The sequence below is a fragment of the Acomys minous genome (assembly GCF_964271855.1).
Source record: "Acomys minous genome assembly, chromosome: 12".
NCBI lineage: Eukaryota > Metazoa > Chordata > Mammalia > Rodentia > Muridae > Acomys > Acomys minous.
Window position 1 is genome coordinate 77,941,215 of NC_140493.1, and position 22,509 is coordinate 77,963,723.

At 41.5% G+C, this 22,509-nt stretch overlaps 1 protein-coding gene across 1 annotated transcript in view; it reads right to left on the reverse strand.

The window, feature by feature from the left end:
- Positions 1-4,722: 4,722 nt before the first annotated feature.
- APPBP2 (amyloid beta precursor protein binding protein 2) overlaps positions 4,723-22,509 on the reverse strand; it is a 38,671-nt gene continuing 20,884 nt past the window's right edge. The window contains exons 6-13 of the mRNA XM_084750514.1: positions 19,695-19,784; positions 16,369-16,436; positions 16,185-16,290; positions 15,044-15,168; positions 12,650-12,735; positions 10,307-10,497; positions 9,476-9,641; positions 4,723-9,073 (exon numbers count right to left, since the gene is read on the reverse strand). Coding sequence (XP_084606640.1) covers positions 8,820-9,073; positions 9,476-9,641; positions 10,307-10,497; positions 12,650-12,735; positions 15,044-15,168; positions 16,185-16,290; positions 16,369-16,436; positions 19,695-19,784 — 1,086 coding nt within the window. The 3' untranslated portion in view covers positions 4,723-8,819. The remainder of the gene's footprint in view (positions 9,074-9,475; positions 9,642-10,306; positions 10,498-12,649; positions 12,736-15,043; positions 15,169-16,184; positions 16,291-16,368; positions 16,437-19,694; positions 19,785-22,509) is intronic.

A 22,509-nucleotide genomic window follows, 5' to 3' on the forward strand; every position in this document is an offset into this window, starting at 1 on the left:
GCAATTACAGTAGTGCCCAGCCACTTAAATTCTATGGAATTAACAAATGAGAACATACCCAATTTTCAACAACTGTATAGAAAAGAAAGGCCCAAGAAGAAAGGTGGTGATGTCTCCTTTACCTGAAGCTGGCGTAGCAGCTAGACTTGGTGCTGACGCCCTACTGGCTGCACGTGACAGTACACAGTGACACTGTACTTCCTGCTCTTGGCTAGCCTGTCATTTTTCACATCGTGTAAATAACTGGCAGACTAATGTTTTGTTGCTGCTGTTTTGGTTTGGTTTGGTTGTTTTTCGTTTTTCTTGAGGCAGGGTTTCTCTGTTTTAGCCCTGCTCTGGAATTAGAGGCTGGCCTCAAACTTGCAGCAATCTGCCTGCTGTTTGTTTGTTTATTTAAAGTGTTCGAATGTTTTGCCTGCGAGAATGTAAGCCCAGGGCATTTGCACCTGGTGCTTCTGAGGCCAGAAGGTGGCGAGAATTATGGCCAGTCTTAAGATCTTAAAACTCGTTAGCTGGGCACTCCCTGTAATCCCAGCACTTGGGAGGCAGAGGCAGGTGGATCACTGTGAGTTTGAGGCCAGCCTGCTCTACAAAGGGAGTCCAGGACAGCCAGGGCTATACAAAGAAACCCTGTCTTGAGCCGGGCGTGGTGGCACACGCCTTTAATCCCAGCACTCAGGAGGCAGAGGCAGGCGGATCACTGTGAGTTCGAGGCCAGCCTGGTCTACAAAGAGAGTCCAGGACAGCCAAGGCTACACAGAGAGACCCTGTCTCGCAAAAAAACAAAACAAAACAAAACAAAACCCTGTCTTGGGAAGAAAAAAAAAAGAATTGTTAAAGTGGGTCCTGGGAACCGAACCCAGGTCTCCTGCAAGAGCAGCAAGTGCTCCTAACTACCAAGCTACTTCTTCAACCCCTAATGTATTACTCCTAGGGTTAGTTGTACGCTGTCAGCTAAGGTGTCTCCACCCAAAGTATGGCCTTGTAGTGCTGGAGACACCAGGGAGTAGCCAGGGAGGCTCTGTGGAAGAAGCATTAGCTGTTACACCATAAGCTGCCTTGTGCTCTTAGGTAAAGCTCATTCTCTGGAAAATAGGACAGAAAACAACAGCAACAACAAAAAGCCTCGCCAGTGGCTGGGCAGCAGGCCTCAGGAAGGGACCTCCTGGAAAAAAATGTCTCTCTGAAGGTTTTTTTGGTGTGGATGAGATTTGGTTTACTTGCTCAGGCCAGCAGTTAACTGTCTGGTTCAAGGTCTTCTGCTGCCTTAGCCTCCCAAGTAGATGGAACTGCAGTGGTACAGCCTTGAACCCCCGAAGTAAAGGTTGAGCCGGAACGTCTGATCCTCCTGCCCCCACCTCCGGAGTTCTGGGTTAACAGGTGTTGCCATCACGCCCAGTTTATGCTAGAGAGGGGACTAATGGCTTCGTGAATGCTAGGCATGCTCTCTAGCAACTGAGCTGACTCAGCCGCTCCTCCCCCTCCTCCTTCAACTTCTGGGTCAAACTTGTGCACCAGACTTTGCCATGGCTGTCTTGGAAGCTGCCCTAGGGGTTGCCACAGCCACGACCACTGCCAAGGCTTCCTGACTCCACACACTGTATTACTCCTTTAGCCCTTTGTGTCTTCCTCCTCCTCTCAAATGTAGACGTTTTCCCTTAAAAGAAAAGAAAAGAAAAGAAAAAGAAAAAAGCTAAATCTTGTTTTATGGGTTCTAATGACTTTGGAAGGACTGCACCGAGAGCATCTCAAGCACTCTCGCTCACGTGTTCTCCTGGCTGAGGCAGCTCAGTGTCAGTGTTCACTTAGTCACTCTAAACCTCTGGCCCACCTAAGCTTATTTTGGTTGACGTTGTGCGGTAGGAATCCATTGTGCTTTTATTTTCTTTTTGGTGTTTTGAGACAGGGTTTCTCTGTGTAACCCTGACTGTGGCTGTCCTGGACTCCCTTCGTAGACCAGGCTGGTCTCGACCTCACAGGGATCTGCCTGCTCTGCCTCCTGAGTGCGGGGATTAAAGGCGGGTGAGCCATCACGCCCGCCTAAAGCCAGCTTTTTATGGTCATTTTACTTGTAGCTCTTCTATATCAAATTCCTGATTTACTTGGGTCTACTTCCTGAAATTTCCGTCCTATTTTGTGCATTAGTTCTGTATGTCGGGTTGAAATTTAACGAAAAAGAGTGAGCAGAAACCATAACTACAAAATTGGGTGTAACAGAAACATTTGAAAACAAACTGTTTTTTGGTGTTGTGGTTGTTTTACATTTATTTTGTGTGTGTGTGTGTGTGTGTGTAAGTCTGGCCTGGACTGAAAGTTACTACGTAAACCAAACTGTCTCTGTTTCTCAAGTGCTTGGATTAGGGTGCAGCCTGCTCCTGGTCTTCATCGCTACTCTTTCAAACGTATCATGTCTGAGTTAACTGCCAGGCAAGGCTTTGTTGTTTTGTTTTTCGAGACAGGGTTTCTCTGTGTAGCCCTGGCTGTCCTGGACTCACTTTGTAGACCAGGCTGGCCTGAACTCACCAGTGATCTGTCTCTCGAGACCCTGTCTCAAAAAACAAACAAAAAACAAAAACAAAAAAACACACAGAAAAAACCCCCACAAATTCATTTGGCTTTGTCATTGTTCTGAGCAAGGTCTCATGTAGCTTAGACTGGCTTCAAACTCTGTTCAGTAGCCAAGGATGACTGTGAACTGATCCTCATGCCCAACTCTCAAGTGCTGGGAATACAGGCATGTGAAAACAAGCTCTGTTGTTTGTCTTCTTAGCATATCAAGGCCCACCCATGTTGTAGCACTATCATAATTTCCTTTATGTGTCTGTCACTGTATGAGAGGGAGGTGTGCTGAGGTACGTGTCAGCCAGAGGACAACATGTTAGGGAGGCATCTTTCACCAAATGGGTTAGAGTTGTCAGTCTTGGTGGCAAGCATCCTTACCTGCTGAGGCACCCCACCAGGCTATATTTTCCTTTCTAACGCCTGCCTCATTTTTATAGCAACAGCTATTTGGGATCCTTCTACCTTTGACCATTAATGCTGCTATAGACATGGGTATACAGATAGTTTGAAATCCTCCCAGTAGAGGGAGGGAGGGTGAAAACGGGAAGATACACGTGAGGGGATAACAATCGGGATGTAATCTGAATAAATTATTTTTTTAAAAGGAAAAAAAAAATTCTGAGTAGAATTGCTGGATCACATAGCAAATGCATTTAACCTTTTTTGAGGCTCCTCCATATTGTTTCCCATAGCACCTACCATTTCAGGTTTCCACTACAGTGCGCATGGACCTAGTCCTTCCACATCCTCACACTTGTCTTAAAAGTTATCCTAGCAGGCGTCTGTGCTCACTTGGGGGGTACTGCTGAGTACTCAATCAAGTCCTCGTGCACTGTAGTGCGTGTTCTACCACTGAGCTACAACCCAAACCATCTTGATTTCTTTCTTTCTTTTTTTAATTACCTATAGTAATAACTAAAGCATCTGTAGTTTGGCTAATATATCCATCACAAGGTAAGCTATTTATTATTTACAAGGCTGAATATTACCAGCCATGAGACTATATGGGACTATATGGGAAATGCTTTAACAAACTGGAGTAACATGCTGCACTTCCACTTCAAACTTTATGCAGAAAGGCAAACTGTAACTTTAACACTGCAGAGGAAGCAAGCGGTGAAAGGAAGGCGAAGCAGGGTTTTGTGCAGGCACTTACTTTACTTTAGTTCAGAGTGAGGCCTCTGGGCGGGGCAGTCAAATAGGTAAGAGGCTGCTCTTCCAGAGGACCTGGGTTTGGTTGCCACCATCTCTGCCATGTGGTGGCCTACAACCACGTCTGGAATCTTAGCTCCAGGGTCCTTGACACCATCTTCTGGTCCCCGCAGACACCCACATACAGGAACCACACACTCATACACTTCAAAACATTTAAAATGTGGCCTGCAATTCTTTTGGCTGGCTGCTTCATGGAAGAGTTTGTTTTAAAAGACCCATCTCCTTCCTATGAGGACAAGAAAGAGGGCAAAAATTCTTAAAGCTGAGGGGCAGCTGGAACTGAAAACCAGACTTGGGGGAACTCTTTCATCTTTTCAACCAAACTCTCCTAGGTCTCTGAAGTATCCACAGCCTTCTAGAGCAGAAGGGCTACTGAAGAGGGCAGCTGCTGTGCTCTGCACTAGAGGCCTGCCACAAGCAAGGTAACAATGCTGTCTGCGTGGCCTCTGCAGCACATCTCCATTTAATGTGACAAGAGCACTTTTCCTTTAGCTTCGTTTCTCTCATGGGGTTCTCCAGTAAGAATAGTATAGAAATAAAAAACTCCACGCCTTTAATCCCACCACTCAGGAGGCAGAGGCAGGGGGATCTCAGTAAGTTCAAGGCCAGCCTGGTCTACAAGTGAGTCCAGGACAGCCAAGGATACACAGAGAAACTTTGTCTCCAAAAACCAAACAACAAAACAAAACAAAAACTGGCCAGGCATGGTGGCGCACGCCTTTAATCCAAGCACGGGGGAGGCAGAGGCAGGGGGATCGCTGTGAGTTCAAGGCCAGCCTGGTCTACAAAGTGACTCTTAAGACAGCCAAGGCTAACACAGAGAGAGCCTGTCTCAAAAAACCAACCAACCAACCAAAACAAAACAATAACCCAAAAGACAAAAACAAAAAACCATGAATTCCAATCCAAAGCAATCACAACTCAATTGGAAATATACACTATGAATGCAGGAACACTCTATTTATTAGATCAATAATTCATTTAGCAATACAAGTACAGAATATATCACAATGCTGGTTACAAACATACTTAGTGTGATTTAATAGTTACAAATAATGGTGGGCACTACAAGTCGGTGAGAATGGTATGAAAGGCTGTTCGGACTCAATGAACTGTCTTCAGCATAATCTATTAATGACCATAGATTTTTCTATAGAAATTACTGTGGCACTAGTAGTGGGGATTTTCCTGTAAAGAATGTTAGTGACTCATTTGTAATTATTCTATTAAGGGTATTTTAAAAATTTTGAGCCTATTAAACTAAAACCCCCGTTGCTTAGTTAAGGTATAAAAATAGTACTGACCTGGTAGTATTTAATAAAATGTAGCATTCATTCACATAATAAAAGTTAAACTAAATTGAAAAAGTTTAGTCACCATGGCAACATATTTTCCCATAAAAGGAACATATAGAAGTGAGTGATGTTATACAAATGGTACCTGCGATTCAGTGATCCAACACTTTGTGCACCACAACCAAGTTTCCTAGATATCTATATATAGCATATATATTTAATCTTAAATTTTACTTTTGAAAAACATGTGCACTTCAACAAACTCATTAAGGCCACTCATGCTAGATACCCAAAACTGCAGTTAACAATAGGGTTACATCCTAAAGCACACACCTTCAAATCACCATCAGGGGAAAAGCCATTTTTCTGCCTAAAACATTCCTGAGATTTGGGGACAAAAAAACTAGTAGTGTTAATCTGTACACAAATCCAAATGTTCCATTTAAAATAAATCCTTTTTTCCAGGTGATCTGAAGTCCTCTAAAGCCAAGAGGCAAAAAGTGTTAATCTTTAAAACAAAAATAAAACTCTTAAAATTCAGTATTTATAAATAAGATTTTATTTCCAGTAGTAACTTTGCCATCCAGAAAAAGAAAATTGGAAGCAGCAAGGCTAAAAACCCTAGAGGAAAACAAAAAATAAGCGGCAGTTAATAACACCTGTTTCTTAGCAAACCATTCGTTGAATTTGGAAAGTTTCAGCCAAAAGCTTGCATCATATTTAGGTGCAGCTGTTTGCACTTTAAAGACAAGTTCAATGGGAGTTCAAGACTGCCGAGCTTGCAGGGGCTGCACTTGCATTTACTTCCTGAGACAGGGTCTTCCTAGGCTTACTGCCTTAGCTGATTTCAAGTGATTCTCCTGCCTCAGCCTCCCAGGTTGCTCCCACCATGTGCAGCTTCCTGTACTTAATGCTTCTCACGAGATAACAAACCTGCTCATGGTCTAACACAAAGGGCTCTACTCGGATCGTGGGTCTCATAGCAGGAATACCTGGGCAGGGACTGGGGAGCTGTTGTTTAAAAAGAGTGTACAGCAATGGAGACAGGGCCCAAATCCTCAGGACCCACACACATTACACTAAAACCCCAGTTGGTGCTATTAAACTGTGTGCAGGTGATGCACGTGCACACATGCACAAGCTCTCCCATGCCCCTAACTGGAGTAGCACCAAGCCTTAGGAATAAGGGAATTCAGGGGAGGGCGACACCATGGGCCTTTATTTAAAATTACATGCAAGCTATTGATTGTTGTTAAGTAAATTTTATTCAGTTTTTCCTTTGAGATTTTTGTTTGAGAAAGAATCTTTGTAGCCCAGGCTGTCTGGAACTTAAACATCTTCCTGTCTCACTCAGCCTCCTGAATACTGAGATTATGGATAAAAGCTATCACACCCTGCTTTAATGCATTTTTAAAAGTAAAATTATGGCGCCACCCCTCTCACTACATCATCGTAGTACCCTTGTTGACTGGTCAGTTCCACACTTGAAATTATTAGGGCTTTACTTTTCCACTAGAATCACATCACTTAAGAAAACAGACTGCTAGTGTAGGTAATAGGTTAACTTCTATGAAATACAGAGGCAAGATGGAGAGACTGGGGTGGGGGCTGGCTGTCACCTGACATCAGCAGCCTTTCAGCACAGACTTCTAAAGAGCGTGTACTTTATCACTCAAGTAGGAGTTAAGTTTGAACTGAGTGAACAAAGATGAGCCCAGAAATTATCGGACTATGCAAAATGCTCTATGTGCACAACACCAAAAATTCAGATTAAAAAAAATTCATGTGGAAACTTAAGTTTCAAAATATTTATTGAATAACAATTTACCATGACATTGCTATACCACAAACATACCACAGGGCTCTAAATAGCCAATAAAAAGTATACAAAGCCTACCCTGAAAATGTCTTTGGAGGTATCAAATATATAGGCCTGTGAGGCTTGAACCAAGTAACTTAGAAATGCTACTCCTTGGTCAAGGTGACTCTGACTATAATTAACTGGGAGGGGACCAGCTGCATAAATTGCAAGTGTGCCAATTTATTCTTTGAAAAGAAATTCAGTTAGAGGAATAAACTCAAGTCGCCGAACCCAAAGCTGCTGTGTTAGCCGGCCTCGCCTGCTGGGGTACATACTCACTGCGTTTCCATCTAAGGACCTAAGTGCACTGGCTTCACTAAAACTGCAAATAGCAGTTTCAAACAAAGGTAAAATTGGGAAGTTCAAAAAAGCTTAAGGTAAATTGTGAAGTCACTAAATTAATGTTTCTGTACATGATAACTTCCCCCCTTACTCAACAAGCATGCTAAAAGAACAAAATCTGACACACACACACACCCACCTACATACTACTCCAAGCACTGGCAGGAGCAGTGTATCTAACGGCCATGTCAGGAACCCCTGAAAATAGGGGAGAAACCCAGATTCTTAACTACAGAGGCAAGAGATGGGCCACTGTGCTAAGAATTGAGGTAACAGCAAAAGATCTTTTTATTTCATGTCACAACTTAGCAATTGAGTATTAGTCCATATTAAATAACCTGGCTAGCTTTAAAAAAAATTAGAAAACCAAAGCCACAACCAGTAAGAGAGACAGTAATTGGAGGATTTTCCCACTTGACTCCTGGATTTCAGTTAAAATGACTGGTTGTTCTATTACTATTTTCCACAAAAATGAAGGATTTTCTAGACTTTTTTGTGCATTCAATCTTCTTAATCCCCACAAACCATACAGTAACCTAAAGTTCTCATCTGAACACGTGTTATTTCCTGACTCTTAGCCATATGTTTGCTAACATGGAGTACTAGGGAGAAGATTAAATGAGGGTGGCCGGAGCAGACAGTTACACACTGGTGTATGACATTGCCATCTATGTACCTCGACTCAAGATTTGCCACTGCCACTGTCTACATCCCATAGTTTTGTATCTGTGACATAAATAAAACTCATTAGTACTTTGCATTCTATGTAAATGAAACTGTTCTATCGGAAAAGGCAAGTGCAGTGACTAAAACAACAATCTAAAGCCTCTGGTCCAAATAACACCTTCCGCAGGTGCCTGGTCCTTTTAGATCCTTCTGGTCCTGGTAGCAAACACTATGAGAGCATCTATCTCACTAGCGCTGCTGGTCTCCCTGGTGCTCTGTAACTGACAGTCTGACACTGGCCCAGTGAGATGAGCCTGACAGTTCACACTGAGACACAGCCCTGGACCGGCTGCATGCACTGATCTGGGAAATCTGCGTCAGGGCGCCTCTGCCCTCTTTATTAGTACCTGTGTTACTTTTCTATACTGCATATAAAGAGTTTTCCACAAAATTTCCTTCCAATACAGCACTGAATACCTCCACATGGAAGAATTGTGTTTAAAAGTTGTTAAAATCATCCTTACATAATAAGAATGCAACTCTTTTAAACTCTTAAATAATTTTATTTAGGGGTTGTTTTTTTTCCCTTTTAGGCTTTCTGAAAAATGAATTATTTCTTAAAAAGGAAAAAAAAAAGGTTTTCTGTTGCTCTGCTAGGGTGAGAATGTGGGACTACTTATATACGCGGCACATGCTGATGTAACTCAATATATGCTTACTCTACAGGAACTGCAATACAGGACTACCCGAAACAGGGTCTTCAGCGGGCTGGATCAGTGTTTCAATGCAAATGCCAGCCCCAAAACAACATGGTTTTGATTTCACAGTATGAATTCCCCGGAATCTGGGAAAAGGTAATTGTTAGCTGAGGCTGTCCCTCAGCAGCTTGGTCCCTCGGCATGCTGAGACATCAGGAAGGCCTGCACCACTTCTTCGGTGGACTGGGGGCTGCTGTTGACGTCTTCAAGGGCATCGGTCACTGAATACTGTCGATCTCGCAACCGGTTCCAGTTAGACAGAACGTTGTGATACTCAAACACTTTTTCATAATTTCCAATGGAGTTGTAAAGTTTAATGAGGCCTCGGTAATCATATTCTAGTCCACTGTAGCCTTCACCAAACAGTTTCTTTCCTAAAGTAACAAAAAACTTAGATCAAATAATGCACAAAAAATTTATTTTGATTCTATACAATTCTTTTTGTTTTGTTTTGTTTGAGATGATGGTTTCTCTGTGTAGCTCTAGCTGCCCTGTTCTTATTTTTGGTTTTTCTTTTCCTTTTTTTTTGTTTTTCGAGACAGGGTTTCTCTGTGTAGCCTTGGCTGTCCTGGACTCACTTTGTAGACCAGGCTGGCCTCGAACTCACAGCGATCCACCTGCCTCTGCCTCTGTGCACACCTTTAATCCCAGCACTCAGGAGGCAGAGGCAGGTGGAGTTCAGGTTTAAAGTGTTCCAGGACAGCCAGGGCTACAGGGAGAAAGAATATGGACATGTTCTCTAGAAACCTGACTAAGAAAGATTTAAAGGAACATACCAATTGCTATAGATCGCAAATACAGTTTCTCAGCGTTTTCATACTGATTCATGTCGTAATTATATAAGGATGCCAGATGGCCCACCGAAAGGGCGACTTCATAATCTTCTTGACCAAGAAGCTGCTCCTTGATCTGAATTGCTTTTATGTGCATCTCTTCAGCTTCCTGAAAAACAGGCCAAATACAACACTGGGTTGCACATGTTCTTAGGACAATTCTACTCAGTGGGCAAGTGTGTTCTAAATACCAACTACAGCTTATAAACATCATTAGGAGTAAGATCAAAGAACACCCTGTACCTTCTCAAAGCTGCAAATGAAAAACTGGTTTTGGTAAACTGCAAAAGTTGATGAGAGTAATGGTCCTAACGCCTAAAGCAATAAAGGTAAAAAAATAAACAGACACTCCAAGCTAGGCAGGCAGGCAGCAGCAGGAGGACTGACAGTTTAAGCTAACCCAGGCTACACAGAGAAGATGCTGTAACAAAAACATCAAAAACAGCAAAAACTTAAAAAAAGCAGTAAAGAGGGCCTGCTAAAATGAATATGAAGATGGGTGTGAGAGCACACGCCTTTAAGTCCTGCAGTGGAAGGTGGATCTCTGTGAGTTCGAGGCCAGCCTGGTCTATATAGTGAGTTCTAGGATAGCCAGAAAGAACTGCATAGACAGATCCTGTCTCAAAAAGAAAAAAATAATGAGTTATCACATTCCCAAAATTAATTTAAACTTGGTCTATGCAAAACAATTGTATGCTTTATTATTTAAGATTATTGAAGATTTATTATTTTTAATTTACTATTTAGAGAAAAAAGAATATAAGCCCTTTTTACCTTAAATTTTCTCATTGACTGATAAAGTCTTCCAAGGTTTCCATAGTGTTTTGCGGTCTGTACATTAAATTCTCCGAAAGCTTTCTTAGCTAGTTGGAGTGAAGACAAGTGCAAGTCATGTGCTTCTTGAAGCAACCTCTGTTCTGTTTCTTTGTTGTGACAGTCGATTGCAATCTCCTCTAAAATGAGTGCTGAACAAAGAAAGAGATACATTAGGAAACTTAAAATTCATTTCCCAAAGGGATATTTAAGTGAAAATTCAAGACTATATTACTGAATATTGAATACATAACCAACTGTGTTTTAGAACTGGCCAATTTCAAATCTACATTTGCTGGGGGTTTTGTTGTTGCTTTGAGAAGGGCTCTAGATTTCTGGCCCAGACTGGCTTTGAATTCATGGCAATCCTCCCTCCTGCTTCAGTGTCCTCCTAATGCTGGGAGTCCATGTGTGTGCCATGGTGTCCGGCCACGCCAATACACTTCAACAGTACACTTTTGGGAAAGTTGTTCTACTTACACAGAATATTCATTCAAATTAGGGGGAAAATAGTGTACTTTAATTATTTTGTAGAATCAGCTTCTACTGTAATAGTTTGTTTCATTCTATAGGTAGAAATTTGCTTTTAAAAAGAAAATGGCCACCTGGGAATGGTAGTGAGTGCTTATGTGAGCAGTGGGGAGGCTGAAGCAGGGGGATAGAGAGTTGAAGGCTAGCTTTGGCTACAGTACAAGTTCAAGGGCAGCCTGGACTATATGAGACCTTGTCTCAAAAAACCAAACCAAACCAACAAATAAATATACAAAAAAGTAAAGAGTAGTGATAGGAGAAGTGAAAGCTACAGTTATGCAACCATCAGGGAGTTCTTTAAGCACTTGGACAATCCTGCAGCCACCCTTTATAAAACATAGCCTCTAACCAATCATAATTGAATAAAAAGTTTTCTCCTATTTACTCAACCAACCCAATTAGGCCAGAAGACATTTCAATTTCAAAGTTCCATTCATGGTTTTCAAATCCCATATAAAGACTTAAGAATACAGATATTACCAGCTAATTTTATTTCTTGGCACTGTCATGCACAAAGGTAGTGAATAGAAAGTTACCTTATGGCAGCATTTAAAAAAAAAAAAGGTTTAAAACAGTTTCAATACCAGAGATGAGATTAAGAAGTTTAGAAGAGCCAGGTGATGGTGGTGTACACCTTTAATCCCAGCACTTGGAGCACTTGGGAGGCAGAGGCTGGCGGGTAGCTGTAAATTCAAGGCCAGCCTGGTCTACAAAGAGACTCTAGGACAGCCAAAGCTAACACAGAAAGAAGGAGGAGGAGGAGGAGGAAGGAGGAAGGAGGAAGGAGGAAGAAGAAGACGTGTACTGCCTATGTGTCACACACCTTTAATCCCAGCACTCGCGAGGCAGAGGCAGGTGGATTATTCTGAGTTAAAAGACCAGCCTGGTCTACAAAGGGTCCAGGACAGCCAATGCTACAAAGAACCTCCCCCCCACCCCCACCCCACCCCCCCGGGAGAAAAAAGTTCATGACATAATAGGTGGAAAAAAATGGGGTTATAAACTGTTTTCTTCCAACATTTAGAGAGAGAGACGTGTGTGTGTGTGTGTGTGTGTGTGTGTGTGTGTGTGTGTGTATGTAGGAGCAGAGGTGGAGGTGAGAAAACAAGCTAGTGGTAGCCGGTTCCTTATGTGGTAGGGATGGACTTTAGGCTGCATCACTTGGCAGCAGGTCCACTCATCCCCTTAGCCATCTCACTGGCCCTTTAGTATAGTGTCTAAACAAAGAAAGGAGTAACAAAATGGTGAGTGCAGCTTGGGGGACAACTTATCTTTTCTCCTTACTATCTAGCTTAACTGCTAGGATTAAACTGAATTAAGATAATCCAGAATTAGAGTAAGACTCGTCCATGTGCACAGAACTACCACTAGGGTGATCTAGTCACAACAGAATCAATGAATTAAAGAAAGAGCACTCGTGAGGATTAGCGGAAAATTTAAAAGAAGCAAAGGAATAAAGTGGTATTTGGCAAAAATACTGAAAAGTTGAGGTAAAGGAATACTGTACTGTAAGGTAACCCTGGAAATCCATCCTCTCTCTTTTCTAGCTCTGCATTACTCTCCTGTCTTATTCAAAGGAAAGGGAAGCAGGTGGGAAGGAGGGAAAGAGGGAGGGAGGGAGGGAAGAAGTAAAAGGAACAAGCAACAGTTATATTAAAGAGGTGAACCAGGGAGTTGAGAAAAATATTTTAGACATATATCCATACAATGCAACAGCCTTATTTTATGCCACATATCAATGTACAATCATCTGAGACTAGACCACAAAGGTACCTTTCACTCTCTTTGAGGAAGCCAGAAGAAGATGATCTTCAGGTAGGATGTGGGTGATGATACCAATGGCTCTTTCTGCATGAAATCTGCAATACACACAGATACAGTCTACTGTTTCTTTTAGTTAAAAGTAACATGTATTATAACATTAGCAGAAACTACCAGTAAAACTATAAACTACAAATCAAAGACTTCTGGGACTGAAGAGATGGCTCAGCAATTAAGAGTACTTATTCAAGTCCCAGCACGCACAATGGGTGGCTCACTCACTCCTGCCACTCCAGCTCCAGAGGATGACTCTCTTTCCTGGCCTCTGCACTCATGTGGCATGTGCACACACTCACCCATTCACTCACATACATCTTAAAAAAACAAAAAACAAAATCTTTAAGAATCAGAGTTTCATTTTGTTTTGATGGACTGGAAATCAAACCTAAGAGTTTTATTCCTAGGCCCAAATTTTCAATTTGTTGTCAATTAAACCTTTAACATCCACTGTATTCTCATCTCCCTCAAAATAGAAGTCCTCACTATGCTGGACAAGACTCAGTCTCTCTCTGCCACCATTTTCTGCCATTCCGACGCCAACCCTCTTAGCCTCCAACCACACACCCCTGGCTATTCTCTGGATGAAAACTGCTCACTCTAGCATTTGCTCTTTTTTCTCTGCAGTGCTTTCCCCTCCATATGCATGTGGTTTGCCTTCCCTGAACAGAGTACATAAAGTCCCTAAAAATCACTCACCCCTCTAATTTTCTGTCCACAGTAACATCTGGTTATCTGTTCATAGCTCAGCCCACTAAACACAAGGTAAACTACACACTTGTTATATACTTGCTATTGTTCTTTTAAAATAAGATTTATTTTTATCATTTTAAATTATATATCTGAGTATGGGTATGTACATGTGATACGTCCACAGACACAAGTGTTACATTCCTCTTGGGCTAGAGTTACAGGTGGCTGTAAGTCACCACAGTTTTTTGAGCCAAACTCAGATCTTCTGAAATAGCATTCTTTTTCTTTCTTTCTTTCTTTCTTTTTGGTTGCTTGCTTTCTTTGAGACATGACTTCATTTACTAGCCTAGGCTAGCCTCAAACTTGTGGCAACTATCCAGCCTTACCATCAGTGTTATTGGTTTTGTTTGTTTGTTTGCCTCCTCAGTGCTGGGGTTAAAGGCGTAAGAATTTATGGGCATTTTTAATCACTTACCAAACAAAAAACAAAAGACAACAAATCTATATACACCTAACAATCCCACATCCTTCCAACACCTAGCTCTAAGAGTCACTCGTTTTCTGTTTCTAGATCCGCCTAACTGGATATAAATGAAACCAGGCAGAATGTGGTCCTTTGTGATAGCTTCTGAAAGTTAGCACTTTCAAGGCTCAGCCATGATGGAGGATCTATCTTGTTTCACTTAAAATTCCCAGCTCTCAAGAGGAAGCAGGAAGACTATTTCAGCCCAGAGTACAAGGCCAGCCTGGATGATACTAGATCCCATGCAAAAAAGTAAAGCCTGCCTTGAAAAAGTTTGTTTTTCTGAAGAAAGGGGTCTTGCTGTGTAGTCTAGGTTGACCTGGAACTCACTGTATAGCCAAGACTAGCCCTGAATAAGTCTTCTTCTTCTTCTTTTTTTTTTTTAAAAAAAAGGTTGTTAGAGGAAAGCTAGGAGGAGTCAGTTTTCCCCTTCCACCACATGGGACTCAGGTTGTCATGCCTGGCAGCAAGTGCTTTGATTCTTGATCTCTTGACCCAGCACTAGTGCTGCTGGGATTACAGCTATGTCCTACCTGCCATACCTGGCCTGCTTTTTTGTCTTAAATTTTCCTTCAAAATATTACTGGTTCTTCTTTTATATCAGATCAAAAAAAACTTTCTTTGTAAGAAGCTACACAGCAAATACTTTGTTATGTTGGCAGCGTATTTCTACAATCATGGCATGGAATAGTCATAGGAAACAGAGAAACAAAGGAGCTTATCTGACCCACAAAATTACTTTGCATGAGGGCCACAGTCCACGGCTGAGGATTCGGTGCACATTATTTGTTGCTGGGGATTTTTTCTCACTCCTGCAAGCTTAGTTACATTTAAAAGAATAGCTATAATTTAGCCAGTGTTTCTGTTTTCTAAGCAATGCATTTATAAATTGTTAAATCTGCCATGGAGGCAGAGGCTACTAGTTACTAAAATAAAACCAAAACCAAAAACCTAAAGGAAAAACTGAAGAGCTCGTTCCACGTGGAAATATACATAACTTTAATATGATACCACAGGAAGTCTAAATGGACACCTTATACCAACAGGAAGACGAATTTATCCACGTAATGCTTAAAGTCTACTACACTAGGGGAAACAGTATTATCCTTCTCAGAAAAGAAGGTGGAACTTACAGTGCATTGTCAAATTTTCCAGAACTGTACTGGTGAACATAGGAAGAATAAGCCAGGTCTTCATGAGCTGTTGCCACGTGAATATTTTTGCCACCAAACACTGACTGTCGAATGTCAAGTGCTGCCTGAAAGAATCATTAAGACATTTAGTAATATTGTATACTACCTAAGTTAAATGAACTACTATTACACTCTATGGACCCAACACTTTACATTTCAAATGGGAAATTCCTGCAGATTTAACCAAGAGCAGAACTTGCAAGGTTCCCCAAAAGACCTGGTTCTGTGAAGACTTCCCCATCTGGGAAGCCGTGTGAGTCGTTTTTCAGCAGTCAGGTATATAAGGCAGTGCTCCACCAGCCTCACAGTCAGCCCTAACAGCTTCTGCTATACCCTTCCTTACAAGAACTGCGTCATGCTACAGGACATCATTTACCTGAAGTAACAACCCCAAGGTCTAAAATTATTGCTAGACTTGATAAATCCTCCTCAAAATTAAGCCATCGCCTAGGCAAACTACAGACAGGAAGAACAGGCTCACAACCTGAGGCTTCTAGTCCTGGATGATTTTCTTCAATTCCTTTTTTTTGTTTTGTTTTGTTTTTGCTTTCTGAGTCAGGATTTCTCATGTAGCCGTGGCTATCCTGGAGTCTTTTTGTAGACCAGGCTGGCCTTGAACTTCAGGAGATCTGCCTGCCTCTGCCTCCCAAGGGCTGGGATCACAGGCGTGCGCCACCATGCCTGGCACTCTTCAATTCTGAAAACATTTAACTCTGAAGCCTCTTATGGAACATGTAGTAAAGTACTGGTGAGGCCTACAGGAGAAAGGTATGGGTCAAAGAACTATCTATCTATCATCTATTTTAAATTGGTCTGCTATTGCTTTTCTAAAAATTTTATGTGCATTGGTATTTTGCCTGTGTGATGGTGTTAGATCCCCAGTAACTACAGTTACAGATAGTTGTGACCTGCCATGTGGCTGCCAGGAAGGTGGGAATCGAACCTGGCAGCCAGTACTCTTAACTGAGCCATCTCTCTAGCCCCTGCAAGAGTTATTTTAATCTAGTTTACAAATGACAAACAAATATAGGTCAGCAAGTCAACTTTGGTTAAAAGCAAAGGGACATAGTCACTAACATACCTGGTAAATTGCAACAGACTGGCAGATATTGTCCACATTGAGTAAGTAGAACCCATAATCTAGCAGTGTGTCAGAGTATTTTGGGTGTTTGGATCCAAAATGATCTCTATGAAAAGATACAGAACTATTAGCATATAAAGCGGAGAAGTATATTAAAACAGCATTTTTAATAACAATCACTTACCGTGCCAAATACACTGCATGTTTAATTAACTGCTCAGCCTTCTTAAATTCACGTTTGACTACACAAGCCTAAAAACAAAGAGAGAAATTATTAAACACCTCTCCAGCAGTTAATTAGTGTGCTACAATAGTATAGTTGGAATTCACACTATAATAGCTAATGATAGGCCGGGCGTGGTGGCGCACGCCTTTAATCCCAGCACTTGGAAGGCAGAGACAGGCAGATAGCTGTGAGTTCGAGGCCAGTCTGGTATGTTCTACAAAGTGAGTCCAGGACAGCCAGGACAGCCAGGGCCGAAAGAAAAGAAAAGAAAAAAGAAAAGAAAAGAAAAGAAAGGAAAGGAAAGGAAAGAAAAAAGAAGGAAGGAAGGAAGAAAGGAAGGAAGGAAGGAAGGAAGAAAGAAAGGAAGGAAGGAAGGAAGAAAAGAAACATTTCAAAGATCCATTCAATTTGTAATTTCTAGTAACTTTATAAGAAACTGGTCTGTAAACAATTTGGGGAGATTCTGATAGGCATTTCCAGTATGAACCTGTTATAGCAGCCAGGCTGGGTGGCACGTGCCTTTAATACCAGCATTCAAAAGGCAAGCTGATCACTGAGGTCAAGGTCAATCTAGCCAGGTCTACAGAGCAAATTTCAAGACAGCCAGAGCTACACAGAGAAACCTTGCCTCAAAAAAACAAAACCAAAGCTGGGCGTGGTGACGTACGCCTTTAATCCCAGCACTCGGGAGGCAGAGGAAGGTGGATCGCTGTGAGTTAAGAGGTCAGCCTGGTCTACAAAGCAAGTCCAGGACAGCCAAGGCTATACAGAGAGACCCTGTCACCAAAAACCAACAACCAACCAAACAAAAAATAACATCAAAAACCATACAAAAAAACCAAAACCAAACAACAAACAAAAACCTGTTATAACAAAGGTAGTCCACAAACTGGTACATGATTTCCCTTTTACAATATTTAAATACAATGTTGGAAAACTCACCATAGTTTTTTTGTTTATTTTTTCAAGACTGGGTCTCTCTGTGTAGCCTTGGCTTTCCTGTACTCCCTTTGTAGACCAGGCTGGCCTTGAACTCACAGCGATTGGCTTGCCTCTGCCTCCCAGGTGCTGGGATTAAAGGCGGCATGCTCCACCACAGCACAGTATTTTTAAGTATAACATTCCATTTCTGGAATGGGTGGAAATAAACTTTTCTTGTTTTCTTTATATAAATATGTGTGTGTGTACATTTTCTTTCTTTCTTTCCTTCTTTTCTTTTTTCCAAGTCAGGGCTTCTGTTTACCAAAGCCCTAGCTGTCCTGGACTAGATCGTGCTGTGCTCAAACCGCCTGCCTCTGCCTCCGCCTCCCTGAACGCCACCCCGCCCAGCATATGTGCATATGTTTGCCGAAAGAAGGTGTTAGAGCTCCTCGAAGTGGAGTTACAGGTGTTTGTGAGCTGCCATGTGGGTGCTGAAATCAAACCTGAGTCTTCTAGGAAAGCAGCCAGTGCTTAACTGCTGAGCCACCTTGCCAGTCTTACACTTTAATTATTAATAAATTATTTGTTGTGCACATGCACGTATGCACAGATGAATAGAGTCTGTGGAGGTCACAGGACAGCTTACAGCAGTTGGTTCTTTACTTCTAGCACATGAGTCTCTCAGGGGCTGAATTCAGTTGTCATGCCGGGTGGTAAGTGCCTTACCCTACTGACCATCTGACTGGACCTTCGGTTAAATAGCACTTGCTATTTACAGACCATACTATTTAGTGTATGTGCTGCCAAAGCGAGCACAGGTCATGCTACTTTCTCCCACTAGTTTATTAGATCAAACAAGATCTGGGACAGCAGGTTATTATGGCCACTGACTCAAACAAAAATTTTTGTATGCACAGAAGAAATTCAAGTTTTCAATTTAAAAAAAAATATTTTTAACCACAAGGATTGCCGGTTTTTAAAACTCTAATACGATGTGCACATACAAAATAATGCATGTTGTTGTTGTTATTATTATTATTATTTATTTTACTTATTTATTGGTTTTTCAAGACAGGGTTTCTCAAAGATCTGTCTGCCTCTACCCCCTGAGTGCTGGGATTAAAGGTGTGTGCCACCACACCTGGCTCACATGTTATTATTTCATATAAACACATACTTGATGTTTAAATTAAGCAGGTTAATATCTTTTTCTCATATGGATGGTATCTGAGTGTCACTTCTTCCAAAGTGAATGATAGTGAGGCAAAGGTAGGCAGATCTCTGAGTTCGAGGCCAGCCTGGTCTACAAAGTGAGTCCAGGACAGCCAAGGCTACACAGAGAAACCCTGTCTCAAAAAACCAAAACTAAAACCAAACCAACAACAACAAAAATCCAAACAAAACAAAGTGAATGATAGAGATCCAGGCACATTGGGGCATGTCTGTAACCCCGAGGAAAGTTGTATTTGAGGGCAGCCATGACTACACAGAAGCTTAAGGCTAGCCAAAGTAACATGCCAAGATCACATCTCAATAAACAGCATTTTAGTATTTCACAAAAACAGTGGTGTTTAATCCAAAAAATTGAGCCAACTCAGATAAAACCCAACAAGACAGAAGATTCAAGTGTGCGTGCCTTCCAAACAGAGTGTGTGTGTGTATGAAAGTTCATCAAGCCTTTTAAGGCTCCTGGAAAATGAAGCAATGACTCTGAGGTGCTAATAAACAGCTTCAAAGAGTTCATATACTTATATACAGAAAAAGAAACTAGAGAAAAAGTCAAATACAGATTGTCTCGCAGGTAGAATAACAAGCATTCTAGTTGTAAAGTGAAGCCCCTGGAGAAAGGTTATTACACAAGGAGCCCTAGCCCTCAGCCTACAGAAATGTTATCAGGTCCCACATGGTTTCTGAGTAAGAAGTTGAGGTTACTACACAACTTTAAGGAAAACAGAAATTCAAGCCAAATAAGCACCAAATATTACAGTGATGTGTACTTTAGTGAGCTGAAACAATTATTTCACAGCTTTCTTTTAAAATGAGATCATTTTTTTGTTTGTTAAGTTTTTGTTTGAGACAGGGTCTCTCTATGTAACCATGGCTGTCCCAGAACTCACTATATAGACCTGGTTAACCTCAGAGACCCACCTGCCTCTGACTTCCAAGAGCTGGGATTAAAAGGACACACCACCATACCCAGCCATGGGACAATTTTGATTAGAAACTAAGTTTCTAAAACTAAGCAGAGAAACTGAGAAACCAGATCAAGTTAGTTAACAGATCAGCTAAGTTATTAAAGACTTATTAATAACTTAAAGCCAAATAAGTCTATAATACATTTAATGTTTTAAACATATTTTTACCTTAGAAGCTTGTCTTAAAACATCCACCACAACTTTGACTGGTAAGCCTGCTGTAATTTCTTTCATTGCCTCCACACACCACTTGTATGCCTTTGAAAACATTGAAAAGAGAAAGAACAGTGACAAATTCAACAGCGACATTATCTATTGAAATTGTTGTGAATTTACCCTACAAGATTTCAACTACTTAAAGACAAAAATTATTGAGACTGAAACTTTCTGAGACTATTTTAGAAAGTATGGGTAGATTTTTACCTTTTTTTTTTTTTTTTTTTTTTTTTTTGGTTTTTTTCGAGACAGGGTTTCTCTGTGTAGCCTTGGCTGTCCTGGACTCGCTTTGTAGACCAGGCTGGCCTCGAACTCACAGCAATCCGCCTGCCTCTACCTCCGGAGTGCTGGGATTAAAGGGGTGCACCACCACGCCTGGCTTATTTTTACTCTTATATCTATATTTTTTCTGAAGCCAAGTGTGGTGGTGCACACCTGTAATTCCAGATTCAGGGAGGCTGAGGCAAGAGGATTTTCCTAAATTCAATGAATTGGGGGTAAGCCTAGGAGTTCTACGAAACACTCCCCCTCAAAAACAGTTTTTCTAAATTAAAATATTACAGGCATTCAGGGAATGAGGCATATTCTATTTTTCTCAGAAGCCTTTGTATATAGCATCTCCCATTGCCTTAAGAAACGTTCTTCAAGCTGGGCATGATGGTACACGCCATAACCCCAGCACTTAGGAAGCAGAGACAGGAAGATCTCTGTGAGTTCAGGGCAATCCTGGTCTACAAAGCAAGTACAGGACAGCCAGGGATACAGAGAAACTTTGTCTTGAAAAAGAAAGAAAAAGAAAGATTCCCCTTCTTTTAGCCCCTTAGTTTACCCAGCCCGTCTCTTAGGCTTCAGTCCTAGACTATATTTCCTATGTTTCCTTTCCCCTTCTGTCACATTTTATATTCTCCTTCTTCCTTCCCTTCTTCCCTTTCTCTATCACTCTATCACCCACTCTTTCTCTCTGAGATAGGATTCACTATGTAGCCTTGGCTGGCCTGGAACCTGCTATGTAGACCAGTCTGTCCAACTGTCTGTCTCCCAGGTGCAAGGATTAAAGGTGTGTGCTATAACACCTAGTTTTATTTTCTGTATTGCCTGCTTAGTAGGGCCTATTTTATGCTAGATGTTGCTGTAATAAGCACTGTGGATCTAATAACTTCCCAGGATGGAGTGTAAGGTGGGAGTCAGGATCCCTTGAGGGAGACAGAAAAAGCATCTCCCTAGAAGAAGGAGCCAGAGACAGAAGAGAAGCCTCAAGCACTTGAACTTGAGGTCTAGAAGAGAAGCTAGGTCTAGGAAAGTAAAGTCCTTAGGAAGAGGTTTAGAGATTTAGAAGATTATTTTCTATGTGGAAAATGGAGGAAGACACAATAGCATAGTGCTTCTGGGTTCCATTTGAGCTTGCTTCTCTTAGCTGTTGGTCATGGCATTTTATCACAGCAATAGAAACCATAACTAGCCCTTTGTCCTCATTGGCTGTCTGAAGACAGGAAAGGTCACCAGCATCTCTACTGGAGTCACCCACAGAAGTTTCGCTCCTGTTAGTTTGCTCTAACTGCCACGCTCTGATCTGGAAATACGGGCTCAACATGTGCTGCCAGTGTTTCTGTCAGTATGCGAAGGACAGGCTTCATTAAGCTGGACTGAGCGACCTTGCGTGGATTATTCAAGGCTGTCTGCCAGTGAAACTGATCATGCTAGCCTTTGTACATAAAGAATAAAAAAGTAAACACTTTTTTAAAATTCCTAACTAAGCAGATTTTGTTTCAAATCAGTACAAAAATATTTTTAAAACTATGGTAACTATAATGCAACTACTTTAAAACATTTCAGTGGTAAGGTGCTTGCCAAATTAAATATTCACCCTCAAATTCGTGTTTAAATAGTTTAATCTGAAGAACATATAACCAATTGCACTGATTAAGATTCAACTAACACAGGATTTCCTTTAAAACAAGCTGGGCAGATAAACGCCTGTACAAATTTTTATTTTATTTTGTTATTTATTTATTTACTTATTTATTTCGGTTTTTCGAAGCCAGGTTTCTCTATGTAGTCTTGGCTGTCCTAGACTTGCTTTGTAGCCCAAGCTGGCCTCAAACTCACAGCGATCCACCTGCCTCTGCCTCCTGAGTACTGGGACTAAAGGCACCATGCCTGGCTCTCATTATGTATATAATGCTCTGCCTGCAGGTACACCTACAGGCCAGAAGAGGGCATCAAATCACATTATAAATGGTTGTGAGCCACCATATCGTTGGTGGGAATTGAACTCAGGACCTTTGGAAGAGCAGTCATTGCCTTTAACCACTTAGCTATCTCTCCAGCCCTGTACTACATCATCATCATCATCATCATCAGTTTTTAGTTTTTTGAGAGAAGGTTTCTTTATGTAGCCTTGGCCATCCTGGACTCACTTTGTAGACTAGGCTGGCCTTGAACTCACAGAGATCTGCCTGCCTCTGCCTCCTGAGATTAAAGGCATGCCCACCATACCTGGCCCTGTACAAATTTTTTTAAGCCCTAAATTTCACTTTGAATATTTAAGATCTACCTCACAAACACTCCTTTTGCCTGGTTTTACATATTTCATCATAAAATTAAGTATGTTTAAATTTTGCAATAAAATATATTACATAAACCTAACACATGAAAGCTGGGACCGGTGGTACATGCCTTTAACTTGATTGCAGCATTCAGGAGACAAAGATAGAAAGATCATGAGACTGAGGTTGATCTGGGCTACCCAGTCTAAGTCTTATCAAAA